Consider the following 17,626-nt stretch of genomic DNA (forward strand, 5'->3'; position numbering starts at 1 on the left):
AGAGCAAATGTCCCATGAACAGGGCTCTGGACTGACTCAATATTAAGTATATTGCAGATTATACCAGACTCTTGTAATAGATTCTGAACCAAACAAAAGATGTTTCTTGGCCTCATTTAGTTTAATATATGTTTTTACTCTGCCAGCAGATAGTGCTCATCTAATGGGAAAAGGCTGGCTACAAGTAGACCACTGCAATTTTCGTTATCATTCCAGAAAGTCCAACTCCCTCACTCAAGAACACATTCTGCATTCTTGAACACATAAACACACAAAGATATGTGCAGCTTCCCCTCATTATCCTTAGATCAAGAATTTCCCAGTGTAATTTAAATTATTTTTTAATCATTATAAGAAGGAATGCAAAAGGAAACCACAAAAAAGGCAATGACTCCCCCTCCCCCATTGCTTGTAACATTTTGTCACTAATGTGTTGATTAAAGCAAATATAACCACAGGGTAGCAGCCAAACCTAATGTGGATCTATGGACTCATTTTTTAAAAAAAAAATCTAATTACATTTTGCTCACATCATAAGAAATACAAAGAGAATTGCTCTTTGTTGTGGTTTGGATTTCCTCATCTTGTTTAAATCTGCTCCTAATTTAGAAATACATATTAGGTTCTACTCTCAAATTTTCATTACATCTTGTTTCCCTCTTTGGATTTAGAAAACATTTTTGAATTGACCATGAGGCAAAATGGCTGGAGAAACACAGCCAGTTGGAATATGCTGGATAAAAGCAGTGCCTTCTTGTAGAAACATTTACAACTTGCAATGAATCGCTTAAGGAAAAAGGTTATGCTTAGCTCCTGTGAAAAGGGAAACAATAAATAAAATTGCCAGTTGTCCTTTGCCCTTATGATGCAATCTGAATCCAGTGTCTTTTTCTGTATATCACACCACAAGCTGGGAGCTGAGAGCAAGGAAATGTGCTTAAAATGGCAAAGAATAATGATGGGTATAATGGAAGTATATAAAATTATGCACTGTGTGGGGAGAATTGCTTTCTCTCAAAATACAGACTCGTCTAATGAAGCTGAGTAGGGACATTCAGAAGAGGTAAAAGGAATCTTTTTCACACAAAGCAGTTATGTTATGGAATCTGTTGTTGAACAATATGGTAATGACCAACAGCTTTAACGTGGGATTAAACACTTCTGACAAGTACGGCACTACTACTTAATCAGCTAACAATTTTCCTTGATTAGTGGTAGGAGAGGGGGCAAAGGGAGTCAGGCTGACCAAAGCAACATTGTGGCATTGTGATGCAAGTCCCATCCCTTTTATACACATGTTGCAACAGATTACTTCTCTCAACTTATTCAGGGCTGATCAAAAGAGAAACCAAAATGTTCAGATGTTTGAATTATACCAGGAATGGAACAAGTTTCTGGTCATGGAAAGAAACTGGAGAAGATGTCAGTATTGAGCTTTATACTGGAAAACTCTGGCATCTTCGAGACAACCAATATATTTTGTGTAAAAGGAGCATTTGGCTGGCATAGTAACATAGATGATCTCTTAGACTTTTGGATTTTGCTAGGGGACAATCTCATTGAGAATAAAGGGAGTCTATGAGCAACCCTATTTTTGTCTGAATATCTCAATGACACAATTACTTTGACCTCCCTGATTGGCTACTTGATGTCCTGATTGTTTCTACAGACTATTTTTTTTTTAAATAAGTACCAAACCTGCAACCAACTGGGATTTCGAAGGGCAGTGATGTAGCATATGCATGTATATATGTAAAAGACAGGAAGGTTGATTTTATGAGTTCCACCCATTAAATCACTATTTTTGAAGAAGGAGGGGAAAAAGAAACCGAAAAAAATATTTATAATTCTGTACAAATAATTTGCAGAGGCACTTTATTCATGGCAGTGCCTTAAGAAAAGTGTGATGCCCCAATGGAGCAAGACGGTTGCATTCCACCCACCCAATGTGACCACCTCAAGGGACTTCCCAAGTCATCTGTGCACAAATGTGCACACATGCGCATACACACCTCTGCCTGGATTAGCATTAAAGCAAGGCAGCAATTATTTTGTTTCACCACCAAGGAGACAAAGGAAAGATGAACCAAAAGGAAGAAGTATGGATGTGTTTGTTTATTAAACTCTTTGTGCAACCAGTTACCAAAGTTTATCAGTGGTTTACAGTAAAATTATAAAACCAATGTTAAAACCAGTATAATCAGCAATTAAAGACTTGTTAAAAAAAAAAAAGAGTGAGCATCCTCAAATGAACAGGGAGTGCATTCCAAAAGCTGTAAGGGAAGGCTCAGCCCTAAACAGTTATGAAATTAACTTGCAGGAACAAGAAATTAACCTCCACAGAAGACCACAATCAGTGGGATGGGGATAGAGGTGAAGGTGGGAGAAGGAGGGTTACGTAGAACACATTCTCTCAAGCAAGTTGCCCTAAGCCATACTAGCCTTTAAAGGTAAGAAGCAGCACTTCCTATCTGAAAACAAAGTGATAACTAGCACACCTGGAGTAAAGTCTCTGAGTCCTTCCAAACAACAAGGAGATAAGGTCTGGTTGAGTCCTACCAGGTTGCCTACTTCCTATCTATCTGTAGCCTACAGAGGTGGTAAAAGTACCTGCTGTAGAAATAGTTTAGTAGTACATGGGCTAGCTAAAATGAGTAATGAAACAACAACAAGAAAATAGATATTTGACCACTCTTGGTTGTTCAATAAGGTTTCTCCTGGGTTGCTTATATATAATGAAATACAAGAAGACTATTTTTATTTGTACAGGGGAGAAGTCCAGGGAACAAGGGGAAGGTGGGGGACAATATGTCTCCTGGACTCCATTGATGATTGGCTGGCAGTAGCCCAGAAGAAGCATCCATCGCCCAGGCTGTTCCTGGCATTTACATAGGAAGGCCCACATCATGCAGATCTACAACTCAGGAAGGCTTTTGACAGAGGAAGAAAAATAGGTTGTTCTATTTGTTGAATGCCTTCCACATGTGCTTTTGGTTGACAAGAATGCAATAAAATATTTGGGACAGTGAGCACAGTTTACACCAGTCATTTACTGTAATCAGTCTAATGTTTCAGGCATCAATGAATTTAACTTGCTTGTATTTAATGTTGAAGTAATTACTCCAGGTTTATTGAATGCAATAAACCTTTCACTCTCTACATTAAAGGAACCTTTTTGACACCAGTTTTTAATATAAGTACACTAGCTACATAATATCCTAATGTAAATATATCAGGTGTATTTCTAAATTATCTTTGTCAAGGAGCAATCAGCACTAATTTGTCCTTTCTGGTAGACTATAAAGAGCAAAGCATCTTTGGGATATGGCAAGCTGAGTCATCTTGCCTGATTTAGATATCTTTAATTTGTTTCTTCTAGCATAAGAAATCTGTCAGCAACCTTTTTATATTTTCTGTCTCCTGTTCGCTCATGTATTTTAAAACTCATTTAACCTCATTCTGTCCTAGTGATATTTTATTTCAGTGCAGCTCAAACTGATAATCAGGGTAAGGCCAGCAAAATATTTACAATTGATTGAAATTTCATTTCTGATCAGCTCTGATCACCCAGAACTGCCTGGCCAAAACTTTTGTGCCCTTTGGGGCTTGCAAACTGACAATTACCTTCTCTTTCTTCCCCTGACTCTCATCATAAAGCTGCTTTGCTTTTGTTCATATTTCCACTTGTACGTTATCTTTTAACTACACAGCTATATACAACTCTAGATACAACATTTTGATGTACAATGAATGATTTCTAAAGCAATCTGTGACAGAACATGATTATATCTCTGCCTATGCTGTGTTAATCCATATGTCTTCATATTAATATAGATGCCACAGTTCACACAGCCATCTGCAACAAGGGTTACTAGGTGCATGTAACAGCATGATGATGTGAAATTATTACTATTTTTCAATTAATGGAAATCCAATATTTGTCAGTGTCTAACACATATTAAGATTCACAATTGGTTACTTAGATGATTGTATCAAGTGTTTACCTATTCCCTAAATTAGGCCTTGAACCTTTGTTGTTCATTGAAAAAACAGGGTTAACGTTCGGTGGAAAGAAAATGTGTATCTACTGATCTGTTAAGAATCAAGCAAAATATAAAGCTATTTATGAGTCATAGACAATAAACACTTTTCATAGCATACTATATTTTTAATCTAAACAGATTACATTCAAAGTTTAGCATTATAAAAAAAGTATCAAATTCTAAGTGAAAAAAGTTTTTTTAAGACACATAAACATTCCTACACATCCTGGTTTTCTTCTCCTTGTGCCCAAGATGTCTGGGTAAAAACTCATTTTATATTGCTCATACTGAATCTGAATAAAGTCATCCAGTCATACATTACTAGGTAGCTATAAATGCAGATATAAATACAGTATAGAGGCCAAATCAGAACATGATCACCAAAAGCTATTCTACATCATGTCCAGCAAAGCTTCTGTTAATGAATTAAAAAGAATATTGCTCATTGTTAACAATCACAGCTATCCACTTTACTTTTTTAATATATACAGTCAGTTCCTTTATCCATTCGTCTCTTTGACTAAAATCTGTCCAAAATCAGAATGACAAGGTCTTTAAAATGATTCTTTGTTCTCTAAAAGCTTTCGGTATGAAGGACACATCTACAAATTCTTGTTCCTTTAAGGCATTACAGAAATGAAGTGAAAAATCCTATCTCCAACAGGTAGGAAGGAAAATTATGAAAACTTGTAAGATCATCTCCCAGATGGCAAGAAAGATGCCCTAAGGGAGAGCTTGGCCTGATTTCATCTCCTTACCATAACTGTACATAATTTGTTCAAGTTACAGTTTTATCTTCCTAAGACCTGGGGCTCCTAAGTCTCCTATCTTAGCCTAGCCATGTGTAAGAAGCAGTGAAGACTGACAAGCTTGTTTCACCTTCTTTGTCTCCTTGCAATTACACTGACAATGCTGAACAAATGTGTCCTTTTATTGCTTTGTTACGCCTGTTCTAAGGCTTAGCAGAATCAGCTCTGAGTGACAGAATGAACTTCCTTTCCCTTTACTGGCTGATTAAACCATCCCAAAACAAAATGATAGAAACTAAAATAAACATATCTTATACTCTTGCCCTCTAGAAATTGCAGGAAATTCAGGAAGATAAAAGTGGGTTTTTTTCCAATCTATTGTGGTTGCAGTCTAGATGTACAACTGTCTTCTTGAGAAAAGGCAGTCATCTTTTTCAACAACAGCACCTTAAACATTAGTAGAGAAAAGTCTCTGTTTTTATATAAGGTGCATAAATTGCCAACATTTTTAAAATCCTTTATGTGGCTTTAAGAACACGCAACCTCAAACATAGATTATGTAACACTGTGAGTTCAGTAGACTTCAGATAGAGTTGGTTCAATAATATTATTAATGGTTACATAGAAAATAAGCAATTCTACTGAAAAGGAATATACACACACATACACACACACACACACTATATATATATATATAGAATATATACCATATATATATACTATATATATATATATACAGACACACACACACACACACACACACAGAGTATATGCTATCAGGCTAGTTTCTATCAGACAGAACATTATTCTTTTTAAAACAGATTAAATGCAAACTTTTACATCTCCAACACAAACAGATTTCAGACAACAAAAAAGACACATACATTGTATGTGGTAATTGTTTAAAATAAGCTGTTACTACATTTTCACAGATTTTTTAAAAAAATGTCTGTTTAAATATCTCATTTCTACAAAGTGAATTTACATTTAAAGTACAAAGTGCAAATACTACGGTTGCTCTTTATGGACCTTTGGTGAGGGAGTCTCCCACATGTCCGAGAGATCTGCCTTGGATAGGAAGTGTTCAGCCTTGCTTCTTTGAGGTTTGCTGTCAATAAAAATTTGAAAAATAGTATCTCGTATGTATAGTAGTATAGTATCCATGATGATATTAAAACAATAAAGAACAGCTTTACTAGTATTTTGAGAGAAATACATTGCAATTAGAATGGAGTATTCCATGGCGCTAAATATATCACAACAGGATATCAAAATGATCAGCTATTAATGATCAAAGACTTGCCCTGCAAACAATTATCTCTTTTCATCTTTGTTTCAATGGTGAGCAATAAAGTTCTGAGGAACACTGATTTGCCTCTCACTACCAATTTAATTCATAGAAAGTAAATCTGGTGTGTGGTGGAAACTGGTGCTTTGTTCTGAAGCCCTCCTCATTCTTTTCTCTCTCTCTAAGATGTATGCACACTTGCATGAACACCTGCATGAACACTTAAATGAACTCTAAGCAGTTTACAATTAATAGTACTAATAAAACAGTTACAGGAAATAATACAAATAACAATTAAACCAATATTTATATCATTAAAACTACTATTGATTCCAATGTCTTCAGAGTCAATCCCCAAAGGCTTTCCAGAAGAGACAGGTTTCTACCAACTTCTGGAAGGCAATGGGGGGGGGGCATCCTTACCTTTAGGAGGCACTCTGTTCCACGGGGGAGATTCCATAAAGAACTCCCACCATCAGCCCCCTTCCTGTTACACCACCTAATAGATGGGAATATTTAGCAGGCAGTCTCTGGAAATCTGAGTAAGGTGGGCAGAATCTGTCCAGGAGAGGTGGTCTCTTAGATACCCAGGCCCTGAGCCATATATAGCTTTAAAGGTAATTACCAACATGTTGAATTGCACACAGAAAAAATACTAGTAACCAGTGTAATTCTCACAGCAGTGGAGTCAGTCTCAATATTGCCATTGATCCAATCAGTATGTCAAGTGAGCAGCATTTTGGACCAGCTGAAGTTTCCAGATGGTCCTCAGGGGCAGCCCTACGTAGAGCAAATTACAATAATCTAATGGTGAGATGATGGGCATAATAGTGTACGCTGATCCAGATAAAACCATAATTTGCACACCAGCCAAGCCTGGGCAAAAGTTGCCACCTTTCTTCTAACAGGAGCCATGAGTGTTGTGCTAAGAGTCAGGAAGCCTATAAATCTAACAAATAACAACAACACTTTACCCCTAGATTGCAAGAATAGGCTTGAATCAGAATTGAATCAGAATATTATGGTCATGCTAGCTTTTCATTTTCTGTCAGGGTTGTTTCAGGCTTCTTTTCATCTGCTTCATTCCCCAGAGTTAAGTGGCCAGATAGTGAGTCTCCATTCAGGAAAAGCTCAGAAAAGTCCTGTCCAGCAACCTGGTCATATTTGTATTTCAGAACTAACAAGGTGTCCAACAGAATTATCCTCCAAGTTGCTGAGAAAATTGTGTGCTGTCTAAAATCAGCCCCTTCTGCCTGCAAAGACTGGTTAACCCCAAGAAAGGGACTGATGGAATTATCCTCTAGAACTAGATCATATAATATATGCAAGTTAAGTAAAGGTAAAGGTAAAGGTTTCCCTTGATGTAAAGTCCAGTCGTGTCCGACTCTAGGGGGCGGTGCTCATCTCCGTTTCTAAGCCTTAGAGCCGGCGTTGTCATAGACACTTCCAGGTCATGTGGCCAGCATGACTCACGGAACGCCGTTACCTTCTCGCCGAAGCGGTACCAATTAATCTACTCACATTTGCATGTTTTCGAACTGCTTGGTGTGCAGGAGCTGGGACTAGCAACGGGAGCTCACCCCGCCGCGCGGTTTCGAACCGCCGACCTTCCGATCGACAGCTCAGCGGTTTAACCCGCAGCGCCACCGCGTCCCCCAATGCAAGTTAAAGGTGAGATCTAATGTATGGCCAGCTACATGTGTTGGACACAGATTCCTTTGCAGATGGACCTGGTGTTCAAAAGCATCAACCTGAACCCAAAGTGCTGGGTAATCGGGATATCTGGCTCACCTTTTATTGTAAACCGCCCAGACTCCCCCCATGTGAGGGAGATGGGTGCTGATAAAGTTTGATAAATAAAATAAATAAATGAGTTGAGAGTGAGGCCCTGGATCAGAGATTGCAGTAAATTTCTCTCTTCCCATACTTCCTCCTGCTTGTCCTTACTGTTATCTTCTCCTCCTTTTCTGATCCACTCAGTAACCTAGCTTCCCACCTATCAACCAAGTGCAAGCTAACAATGTTCTTACTGAAGTCCAACTACAGTATAACAGAGCAGAATAACTTCACCTAACAGTTATTCACTACCAAATCATACATGCCAACTCCATCTTCTAATAACAAAGAAGCTGGCCCTCCTCAGCCTTCCATCCATCCATCCATCTTCAGACCCCTTGGTTCTGATTCAGTGGAGCCAGAGGAGGCAGGGGAACCCCACTCTCCCTGTCTTCTCACTCCAGGGCAGGGGTCCTCCTCTGTTCTCTGGTTCTTCTTCAGAGAACAGATAATCCTGTCCTGAAGCCCTCAGCCTCAGGTACAGCATTTGGCCATTCACAATCCTATATTTGTGCGATTGAGAAGATGGGACCTATATCTCTCCTCAGAGGTAGACTATAGTGAAAGTTAGGTTGTTCAGATCTCCTGGGTCACACCATTTCACAATAGCAGCCATGGTACCTCGGGTATGAATGCTTCCCCACCTTATACAGAAAAAAAACTTACTTTCTCTGTTAAATTTTATTTTGGAACAGTTCTTTTTCATAAATGCTAGTTTACTAAATGAAGGCCATGCAGAAACATGACTTCTCACCTGCCGTCTGAAAGTGTTTTAGACCACAACTCTATTGCCCCAATTTACTACTTCACTGTTCATAAAGTATGTATTGCGTCTTGGATCATTTATTCTTACTATCCCTATGGCCCATTCCCTAATGGAAACAGAACTGATTGTTGTCTTTAAGGTAAGTAGTTTCTTTTTAAGTGTTTCTTGTCAGGCATATTCAATTCCAAAGCCTTCCTTTCAAGTGAGGGCTCTCATAATGAAAGGCCCCTTTGGCATCTGTGAGGAACCTTTATGGCCTCCCATTTCTGTAGCAGTTAACTGCCAACAGATGGTTTGTACAGCTAGGACCATTTCAAGGCTATCACTTCACAGAACGAGCTTTTAAAATAATTGAGAATGAATCAGCAGAAATATTGGATGAAATAATTCTTTAAGAAAAAGAGAGAAAAGATAGCACTATTGCATTATATACATGTTATCAGATGACTGGAAAGCTGGAGGAGGCCAGAGGGAGAAAAACAAAGCCAGCTTTGGTTTTGAATGAAGGGTAAGTCACGTGTGCACAGCCACAGCGATTATGTAGTCAAAATAACTGGTTGACACAGTTCTGAGTTCTACCAGAATTAGAGTTTTCAGGCCACCTTGTTCAAAATCTAAGAGATGTTTAGGGAATTAAACCACTTGAGTGATGCAGTTTTTGGTCTCTGTGAGATTCTTCCTAAGGTGTGAAAAACCTTCACTAAATTCCTTACTAGTTTAGAGAGGAAGTGGCAGCAAATGAGAGGTAATTTTAAACCCTTGTGGCTAGTCTCTCTCCTTGCAGAGGTGACTTTGGGTAGTTACCTCATAAATGCTTTCTCATTCCAGTGTGGTTACCAAGATGGACAGATTCCAGATGCTATCAAGAGAATGGAAAGGTTCTTTTTCCCCCCTTTCTATGCTTACCTGCCTGTTGGAAGGAGTACTTTCGGCATGACTTCTGGGAACAGCTGAGGAGCAAAACAGACAGGAAGTTATTGGAGAGTAAGCAGGATTCTGCACAACAATTTAAACAGATCTTTAAACCTCAGATATGCAGTGAAGTTATTCCTTAACAGATCTAGATGCTATGGATTTGATGGGCTTCCTTGGCTTGTGGGAAAAGTTCTGATCATGTAGTAATTCTTTCACTTAGCCCCCAAAACCTCAGACTGAAACTAGATTGAAGATTGGGCCAGTCCAATTATTCACAGCCAGGAAAGGATGGAGATGCTAGAAATGGTGTATCTGCAGGATAATGGACTGTGGATGGACTGTGTTCATTCTCCTTTTATTTTATTTTTTTAATTAAATGGTATTAGGGCAACCACATTTCCAAGAGTAAAAACCAGGACACATTAATTTGCATGAAAGTACATATTTACTTGTGTTAATCTATGATTCAATTTCCCAAGAGTTCCATGGAAAAATTACACGTGCACACAGACACACAGACACACACAGTTACAAAAAAGACATACTCTCAGAAATTATGCTTAGCCTCCATTCTTTTCTGCTTTCAGGAAAAGTTAAGGCATTCCACTTTAGTCTCATTTTCTTGTAAGCTATATTAGTAATACTTCAGGGGGTTCTCCAGGGTAAGGTAAAAAAAAAAAGTCAAGATGGTAGTCATGGCGGTGTGATTGAAGCTTTGCCCATTTTATTATGTGTATTATAATTTTATCTGTTTTATGGGATTCTAAGGTTTCCTATTTCTTTTTAATTAATAATTGTCAGTTAAACTTCATATAGTTTTCGGGCCTTGCTTACACCCCTCCTAAATCTGGGTCACAAATATCTCATTAAGAAATCCAAGAGGCAAACTCCACTCCTCTGCTTTTGCCCACTCATCTCATCAAGATTCAGTAGCATGTGTTGATTCCAACTCCCAGCATGCTGGCTGGGGAATTCTGGGAGTTGAAGTCCACACATCTTAAAGTTGCCAGGGTTAAAAAACACTGAGCTGAACAGTACAAGAGCTAGTAAGGAACTCCACTTACTATGGCGTTTCTTTGTATCTGCTTTGTTGTCTTCTTTTGTTACACCCAGACAACCCATTAGTTCTGGAACTGTCAAAGATTTGTCATTGTTCACATCACAGTATTCCACAAACTTTTTCACACATTTTTTCGGCTTGGACTTTTTCCTCAGGAATTTCTTAAAAGGTTTGATTTCTTTTTTGCCAATGTCACCACTAACATTTTTATCCAGTTGTTTAAAATACCAGTGAACAACTCTCTCCTCCAGGGTATGGTTTGGATCTGGTTCTGAAAGCCTACAAAAGAAGGAGTTCATTAATGGGTTGAGTGATGAAAAGTGCAGAGTAGCATTATGGAAAGTCAAATTTAGGACAAAACTTGATCTGATTTGATTTATATTTAAATGCAACTCAGTTGATATGACTGTGTGTGTATGTGTGTATGCGCGTGTGTGCGCACATGCGAGCACATGGGCCTTCAAGTCAGTCTTGCCTCCTGATGACTGCTTGGACTAGTCCCTGCAGTTTTCTTGGCAAGGTTTTTTGGAAGTGGTTTGCCCTTGCCTCCTTCCTAGGGCTGAGAGAGGGTGACTGGCTCAAAGTCACCCAGTTTCTAGCCTGATGCCTTAGCCACTACACTACACAAGCTCTCCAATTATAATGAATGAATTGATTGATTAACATGACTGCTTGTATTTTAAACATTTCCCCTTTGGTTAATTAAAAACAATACTTTTATAACAGCTTCTGGAGACCTTTGGAATGACCTGGAGCATGAATGACCTGGAGCTTCAGTTTCTGCAGGTCTCGTTTAAGTGTTTAAGAAGACAGTTTCTTTGTCACTGCCTCACACCAAGAGGTAATGCACTCTAGAATATGCACAACAATCCTGCATCACTGCACATTGCATAGGAAGATCAATAAACTGTAGGAAAGCTTCGTTGCAGATGAGATTGTCCACCATTTGTCTTCTCTCCCATAATCTCTTGAATGACTGGTATAGAGAAAAGATAATCTCAAGTTAATTCCTCTTCAGAATATTTTAAAAGGTTGTATTGTCTGCTTATATACCTACACTTCCCTCAGTTCCATTACAGTTTTATTATTACACTCAGTAGGACTAATTCTAGAGTAGACAAGTGTAGGATTAAACATTCAGTGTTATTAGAGCAAACAGGTTATCACATGCATCAGTGCAGCTAATTTCCATATTATAGGCATGTTCTGAATAAAAAATATTTTAGTTCTCACTGCTTTTTAAATCACATTTTTCAGTCACTGTGATTTGTCTCAATTCTGTTTCTTTAACTATGAAACACAATTTTATTTTAAATAACTAGGCAGATTATGGATTTTAGATTCTTTTGGTTTCAAGAGATTTTCATTGGGAAATGAAGTTTTGAATTGGATTTAAATATGCCAATTTTGCTGGATCATTACTGCTAAAATATTTCCCTCCCTTCCTTCTTAAATCAATTTTAATTTTTAAATAGTGAAGGACAAACTGCACTAACAGTAAAACATACAGTAGTGGTTATACGATGAAAAAAGAACCTTCATATGTTATGATGATTAAAATAAACTAATAACAAAAATGTTAAAAACCTAATAAAAATAAAAAACAAAACAGATTCATATATTAGTTTAGTATCAGTATGGAAATAGTTCAGTCTTTAAGCTTGCTATTAAATCTAAACTAAATGGAAACATATTGCTTCATTTTATTTTTTCAAATATAAAGACTTTTCAAAAACAGATACTCATATCCTAAATAATTTCCTTAATAACATGGGGATGTTTCTTTCCATTTGCATAAGATTATCATAAAGCTTTTCTTAAAATGACAAAATCCATACTTTAAGAATATAGTTTAACATCATATTTACATCTTTAACTATTATAGCTTTTTGACAAAATATTTTAATATATGTTATGATTTGAAACCAAAACAAAGTTATGGCTGAACAAAACCAATTCATATTCATTGTTAATATTTCTAACAATGCCAGCAAAAAAAATCTGATGTCCAACCTTTTTAAAATACCCTTTGAAGGGACCAATACATATTAATATATCTATTACAAAATATATAATTTCATTCTTAAATTATAAGACACATGTTTTACATTTCTTAAAATCTGGACCTGCTGATTTCCATGACTGGATATTCCATTTCTTCATTCCATGGTTCATATATGTAACTAATGCTAACCTTTATTCTTCTTTTTTTTTCAGTTCAAATAAAATTGAATTGTTCATTTCACTTCAGCTATGGAATCTCTTAAGGATCTTAAGATTGCAAGTATTTATGAGGCTACTAAGACATCTGGGCTGTACTGATTTTTCCTCCCTCCCTCCCTTCCTCTCATCACCATAACCAACTAGGATTCCCAGTGGTTTACAACAATAAAAATTCTAAAAACAGAATTAAAACTGAAATAATTACCACAAATACAAATCTATAATACAAAGAACAGATGGCATCCCCTCACATCTCCCTGAACTCAGTTTTTACCAACCTCCAGAAGGCCATCAGGATGGGCACTAACGTAGCTTCAAGAAGGGGGCTGTTTCAAAGTATAAGGGCTGCAACAGAAATTCATATCCTTTCATGTAAGAGGATTTGAATTTGGTTTTCATCTAACCATCCTTTTTTCAGCAACTTAAAGGGGAATTTTAAAAAAATGTACTATTATTTGACAGTGGGCAGGCAGAAAGTTAAATGCAGACTTAATCTTATTTAAAACTTAAACTCATAATTAATTATATCAGTGAGTCTGCTCTAAGCTGATGAACTCTGGATCTTACATAGAAATCCTGGCCAATCTTCTATAAAACACACAGAGGTGTATTAGTAGGCCCAAATTTGTCTTCTTACCTACCGCTCTTACAGGATAGAGTCTGGAATCTTTTATTTCCACAGTCTTGTGTCCCAGACCCAGCTAGGAGTACTTCCCATTCAATCTGGTTGAAATTGAGTTAGTCACAAATAGATTAAGTCCCTTTGCTTTCAAAGCATTTTAATTATAAGTAATTATAATCAGGACTGTGTTCTGCTATATTTTATTCTTTATTGCTGACATTTCTATGCCACCCTATTCCAAACAGTTCTGAGCAGCATACAACGACAGAATAAAAACAACAGAAAAAACAAAAATAATATAAACCATACAAGATCTGATTCTTTATATTCCTACTTGCCACATCAAAAAGAAATCCAGTTAAGACTGCTTTGTGCTTATATGGACCAAATTCTTACTATTATTTTATCTGTGATATATGAAGTGCATACTGTAGGTACTAAAAACAAACAAACAAACAAACACCTGATAGAATGATATCGTGTGAAGTATAGCTCTTATTCTTCTGTTATTGAAACAATACTTTCCAGCCATCACATTGTGAAATCCATTTCAAATGGACTATCAGTGAATGTTCTAAAGACAGAGGCCCATAGTCAGCAACAGAATGCTGATAAACACCACAGATTCAGTGAGAGAAGTAAAAATATAGTTTCCCTGGCAGCAAAATCTTGTGCAGCTTTTGTGAAAAGGAGGAATTGTCTGCTCCTGATGGGAAAGAAGAACCCACCTGCTGGAAGATGCTGCAGGATCAGAGACAGCATGGACCATATCCGTGGAGAGTGCATCCAGAACACTGGTCAGAAATTCATTCTTTTTGGCTCCAGGACAACCTAAAATGGAAAAAGATTTCTCTCCTTTATAGTTTGCACTGTTTTAGTTTGCTTTACTGGGGGGCTGCATTTGAGCTGGAAAAGGGATATCATGGCATGTTTGCATTTTAGGATTGTTCAGAATCTGACCTTGGCTAAATCATCTAAGGTTCAGAGAATTTTCATAGAACAGAGCATTCATTACACAGTGAAACTGTTCAGGTTATCAAAGATATAATTCTGCCAACGTTAATTTCCATTGACCCTTAGCAGAATTTTTTTACATTGGTATGTATGTTCTTGATGGTGACACCATGAAGAAATATTTTGTGTAATCTCAACTTAATTTCCATGAATTGAAGTCTTCATACAGTGTTCGGTTTGCTCAGAATCTCCATCTGATCCTTTTCAATCCTAGAGAAGTTCACCCTTCAAATGCTTCAGGCTATAGATAGCACTTGGAGTTTCTCTCCTCAACATTTTTTATTTGGTGTTGGTTGTCCAGTTAGCTCCTCCTTTCTCATCTCCATCCAGTTATGGTTCCACCACCACGACCCCTTTCTCTTCCACCTTATTCCCATCTCCATCCTCTTGTTTCTTCCCTCTGGGTTATTCTGCTAAAAGGAGAAAGGGTAGTATGTCTATGTGAGATACTTGTGTGCTTCTGTGTGCGAGAGGGATGTGTATGTGAGAGTGTGTGGTTGGCAGATACATAGAGGGAATCCATTCATTTTATAAAAGAATATCTTATTTCACTACTTAATTAGAAGTCACCAATTCAATAAATATAAACCCATTCCTTCTCCTATTCTGCCTTTTTTTTAGGGTGGTTTTTAACTGACATTTACATACTTATAAATGTGTATAGACATGTAGGGTTGTGTGTGTGTGTGTGTGTGTGTGTGTCAGATAAATGTTTATTGGCTGGAAGAGAAATTTCCTAGACAGGATTTAGCTGGATGAGCGAGGGAAGAGATACATTACTAATGTTTATGCCTACTCTTGTTGTGTAGAGGTGTGTATTTCTCTTAAATTCAAGACTATCTTCTTTCCAAGTAAATGTGATATTTATTTGTGCAATTTTTAAAAATATTCGGGTTCCAAAAAGTAGGAACAATTAGAAAATAACTTAAAACAAATTATTTTATTAATGATAAAATATCTCTATAAACCTGCATACTGGAAACCATACAACAGCTAAAGCCAACAAGTAAGGAAATGAAACAGAAAGCACAGCAGCACAAGATTTAATCAAAAGTTCACATGGCTTTGGGCAGGTGCATGCATGCCTTTCTATCTTCAGGCTACTGCCAAAGGCAAAGTCCTTATAAAGCATAAATATTTCAAGCTAATGTCTGACTGCTTGCCTACAGCAATAAATTGCAGGATGTTGCCTATTTACTAAAGTAAGTTTTGGTACCATTTTGGAGAGGGCCGAAAAGATGCTAATGTTTTGGTAAAGGCAACATTGTGAAAAATCTGGTGGAGCACACTCCTCTGTTGCCAAGGCTGTAGGATCTGAGAGATCCAACCAAGTAGGTGAGATGGGAATGAGGGAATCAAAAAGCTGGGTGAGAACTGGGTACAATCTGACATCTCATTTTTGAAACCAGTCCCATCTAGGAACTACAGATGGTTGGGTTACAGTGTGCTTTATGGCACAGCTCTCCAAATCTATCAGTAAGATCTTTGAACAGACAGTATGACGCCAAATGTTCCCTCTCTACAATAGAAACTTGGCATTTCCAGGGGCGGGGTGAAGGTTTCTGGCAAGTCGGGCAGAGCCTGCCAGTTCTGCCAAACTATCCAGGGACAGGATTGGAATGGAGCTGAAACAGCACAAGTAACTGCTTGCCTCACTGAGCTAATCCACAGCATTCTACTGCCAGAATTGTCATTAATCTTTCTTGCAGCTCATATAGTAGATAACCTGTTCAGAGTTTTCTCAACTTTTGTGGTTTGACATTCAAGGCATACCTTACTGATATCTGTTGCACATCTTCTACCTGCCAATCTTTCCCATATAGACAGAACCTATTCAGGCATCACAATCATTAACTGAAAATTAATGTACATAATTAGGGAATTAACATTTTGCACTAGAGTGATGCAATAAGTAAATTCCTAACTTATTTAAAGCTTATTACCCAAATGTCTTATGTTCTTCTTACCCACATTCTGGTCTTTTGGCTTTTCTATTGTCTCTTTTGAATGGTATGAAAAATGTTGTTTACCTCTATGTGTCTGTTGAGGGCTGCTTTGTCTAAGTGCCAGGCTTCCAGGAATTCTCTGGTGTTTTTAGATTTGGCTTGGTTTTCCTCAACTGTTTTTGGATTTGGCTAGGAAAACCAAGCCAAATCCAAAAATGCCAGAGAATTCCTGGAAGCCTGGCACTCAGACATTTACATATCATTCAAAAGAGAAAATAGAAATGCCAAACGACCAGTACACCTCCTCACCAGCAATCAACACCCAGATGTGCAAAAATCAACACTAGGATTAATACCAGATGAACAATCAAACAGCACAATACACCCTAATCAAGGAACTATTAACTCAGTCAGTCAAACAAGCAGCAAACAACAGCCCAATCAAAGAACTCCCAAGGAGAAAACAACACCCCCACCAACACAAGCAAGGCAAGCCACTGTATATAAACAGAGAGCAAGGCCCTCTCCCTGTTCACACTGAAGATGTTGCCTAGTCTGGCAATGAAATGTCTGCAAGAAAACAACAAGGCTCAGAGAGCACCTAGGACTCCATGATGATGATGATCATCATCATCTTCCCTCTGCTTTGGAGTTTTTACTGGGTCTTATAGTCCACACAGCTTCTCCCAATCTGGAATATCAGTAATTATTTAAAACTGAGTCCTATAAAGCTACAATATGATGTAGCAGTGGAAAAACAATTTTATGATGAAAGTGTACTTATTCTACTCTCCAAGTCCAGCCAAAGGAATCCAAGTTCCCAGTACTTTTAGACAAGGAAATTCTTAATTTGTATAAACTGAAATTAGATTGCTTATTATTCTCTCGCAGTTCAGTGGGGTCTGAAATATCTTTGAGGGTTGGGTTAGGGCTTCCCTGTCTACTGCTCTTGAAGGTCCCTCCAATATACGAAGTCAGAGGATGGTTCAACTACTACGGAAGAAACTCCCACAGAAGCTGCATTGAGTGGCCTATGCCCACACTGTCAGGGGACAAAATGTTCCAAGCTGAGTAGGGTTGTTGTTGTTTTTGTTGTTGTTGTTTTTATTATTATTATTATTATTCAGGGATTGCATATCTTCTTTTTTTAAGATGCTAGGCAAA

The 17,626-nt window shown here is 37.6% G+C and overlaps 1 protein-coding gene across 2 annotated transcripts in view; it reads right to left on the reverse strand.

Moving 5' to 3' along the window:
• Positions 1–5,539: 5,539 nt before the first annotated feature.
• The window catches only part of SMOC2 (SPARC related modular calcium binding 2), a 146,637-nt gene continuing 134,550 nt past the window's right edge, over positions 5,540–17,626 (reverse strand). For both annotated transcript variants that reach the window (XM_063307455.1, XM_063307447.1), the window contains exons 10-13: positions 14,231–14,333; positions 10,662–10,936; positions 9,589–9,632; positions 5,540–5,900 (exon numbers count right to left, since the gene is read on the reverse strand). In XM_063307455.1, the coding sequence (XP_063163525.1) occupies positions 5,877–5,900; positions 9,589–9,632; positions 10,662–10,936; positions 14,231–14,333 (446 nt within the window). In that variant the 3' untranslated portion in view covers positions 5,540–5,876. The remainder of the gene's footprint in view (positions 5,901–9,588; positions 9,633–10,661; positions 10,937–14,230; positions 14,334–17,626) is intronic.

This window comes from Candoia aspera, chromosome 1 (genome assembly GCF_035149785.1).
Source record: "Candoia aspera isolate rCanAsp1 chromosome 1, rCanAsp1.hap2, whole genome shotgun sequence".
Lineage (NCBI taxonomy): Eukaryota > Metazoa > Chordata > Lepidosauria > Squamata > Boidae > Candoia > Candoia aspera.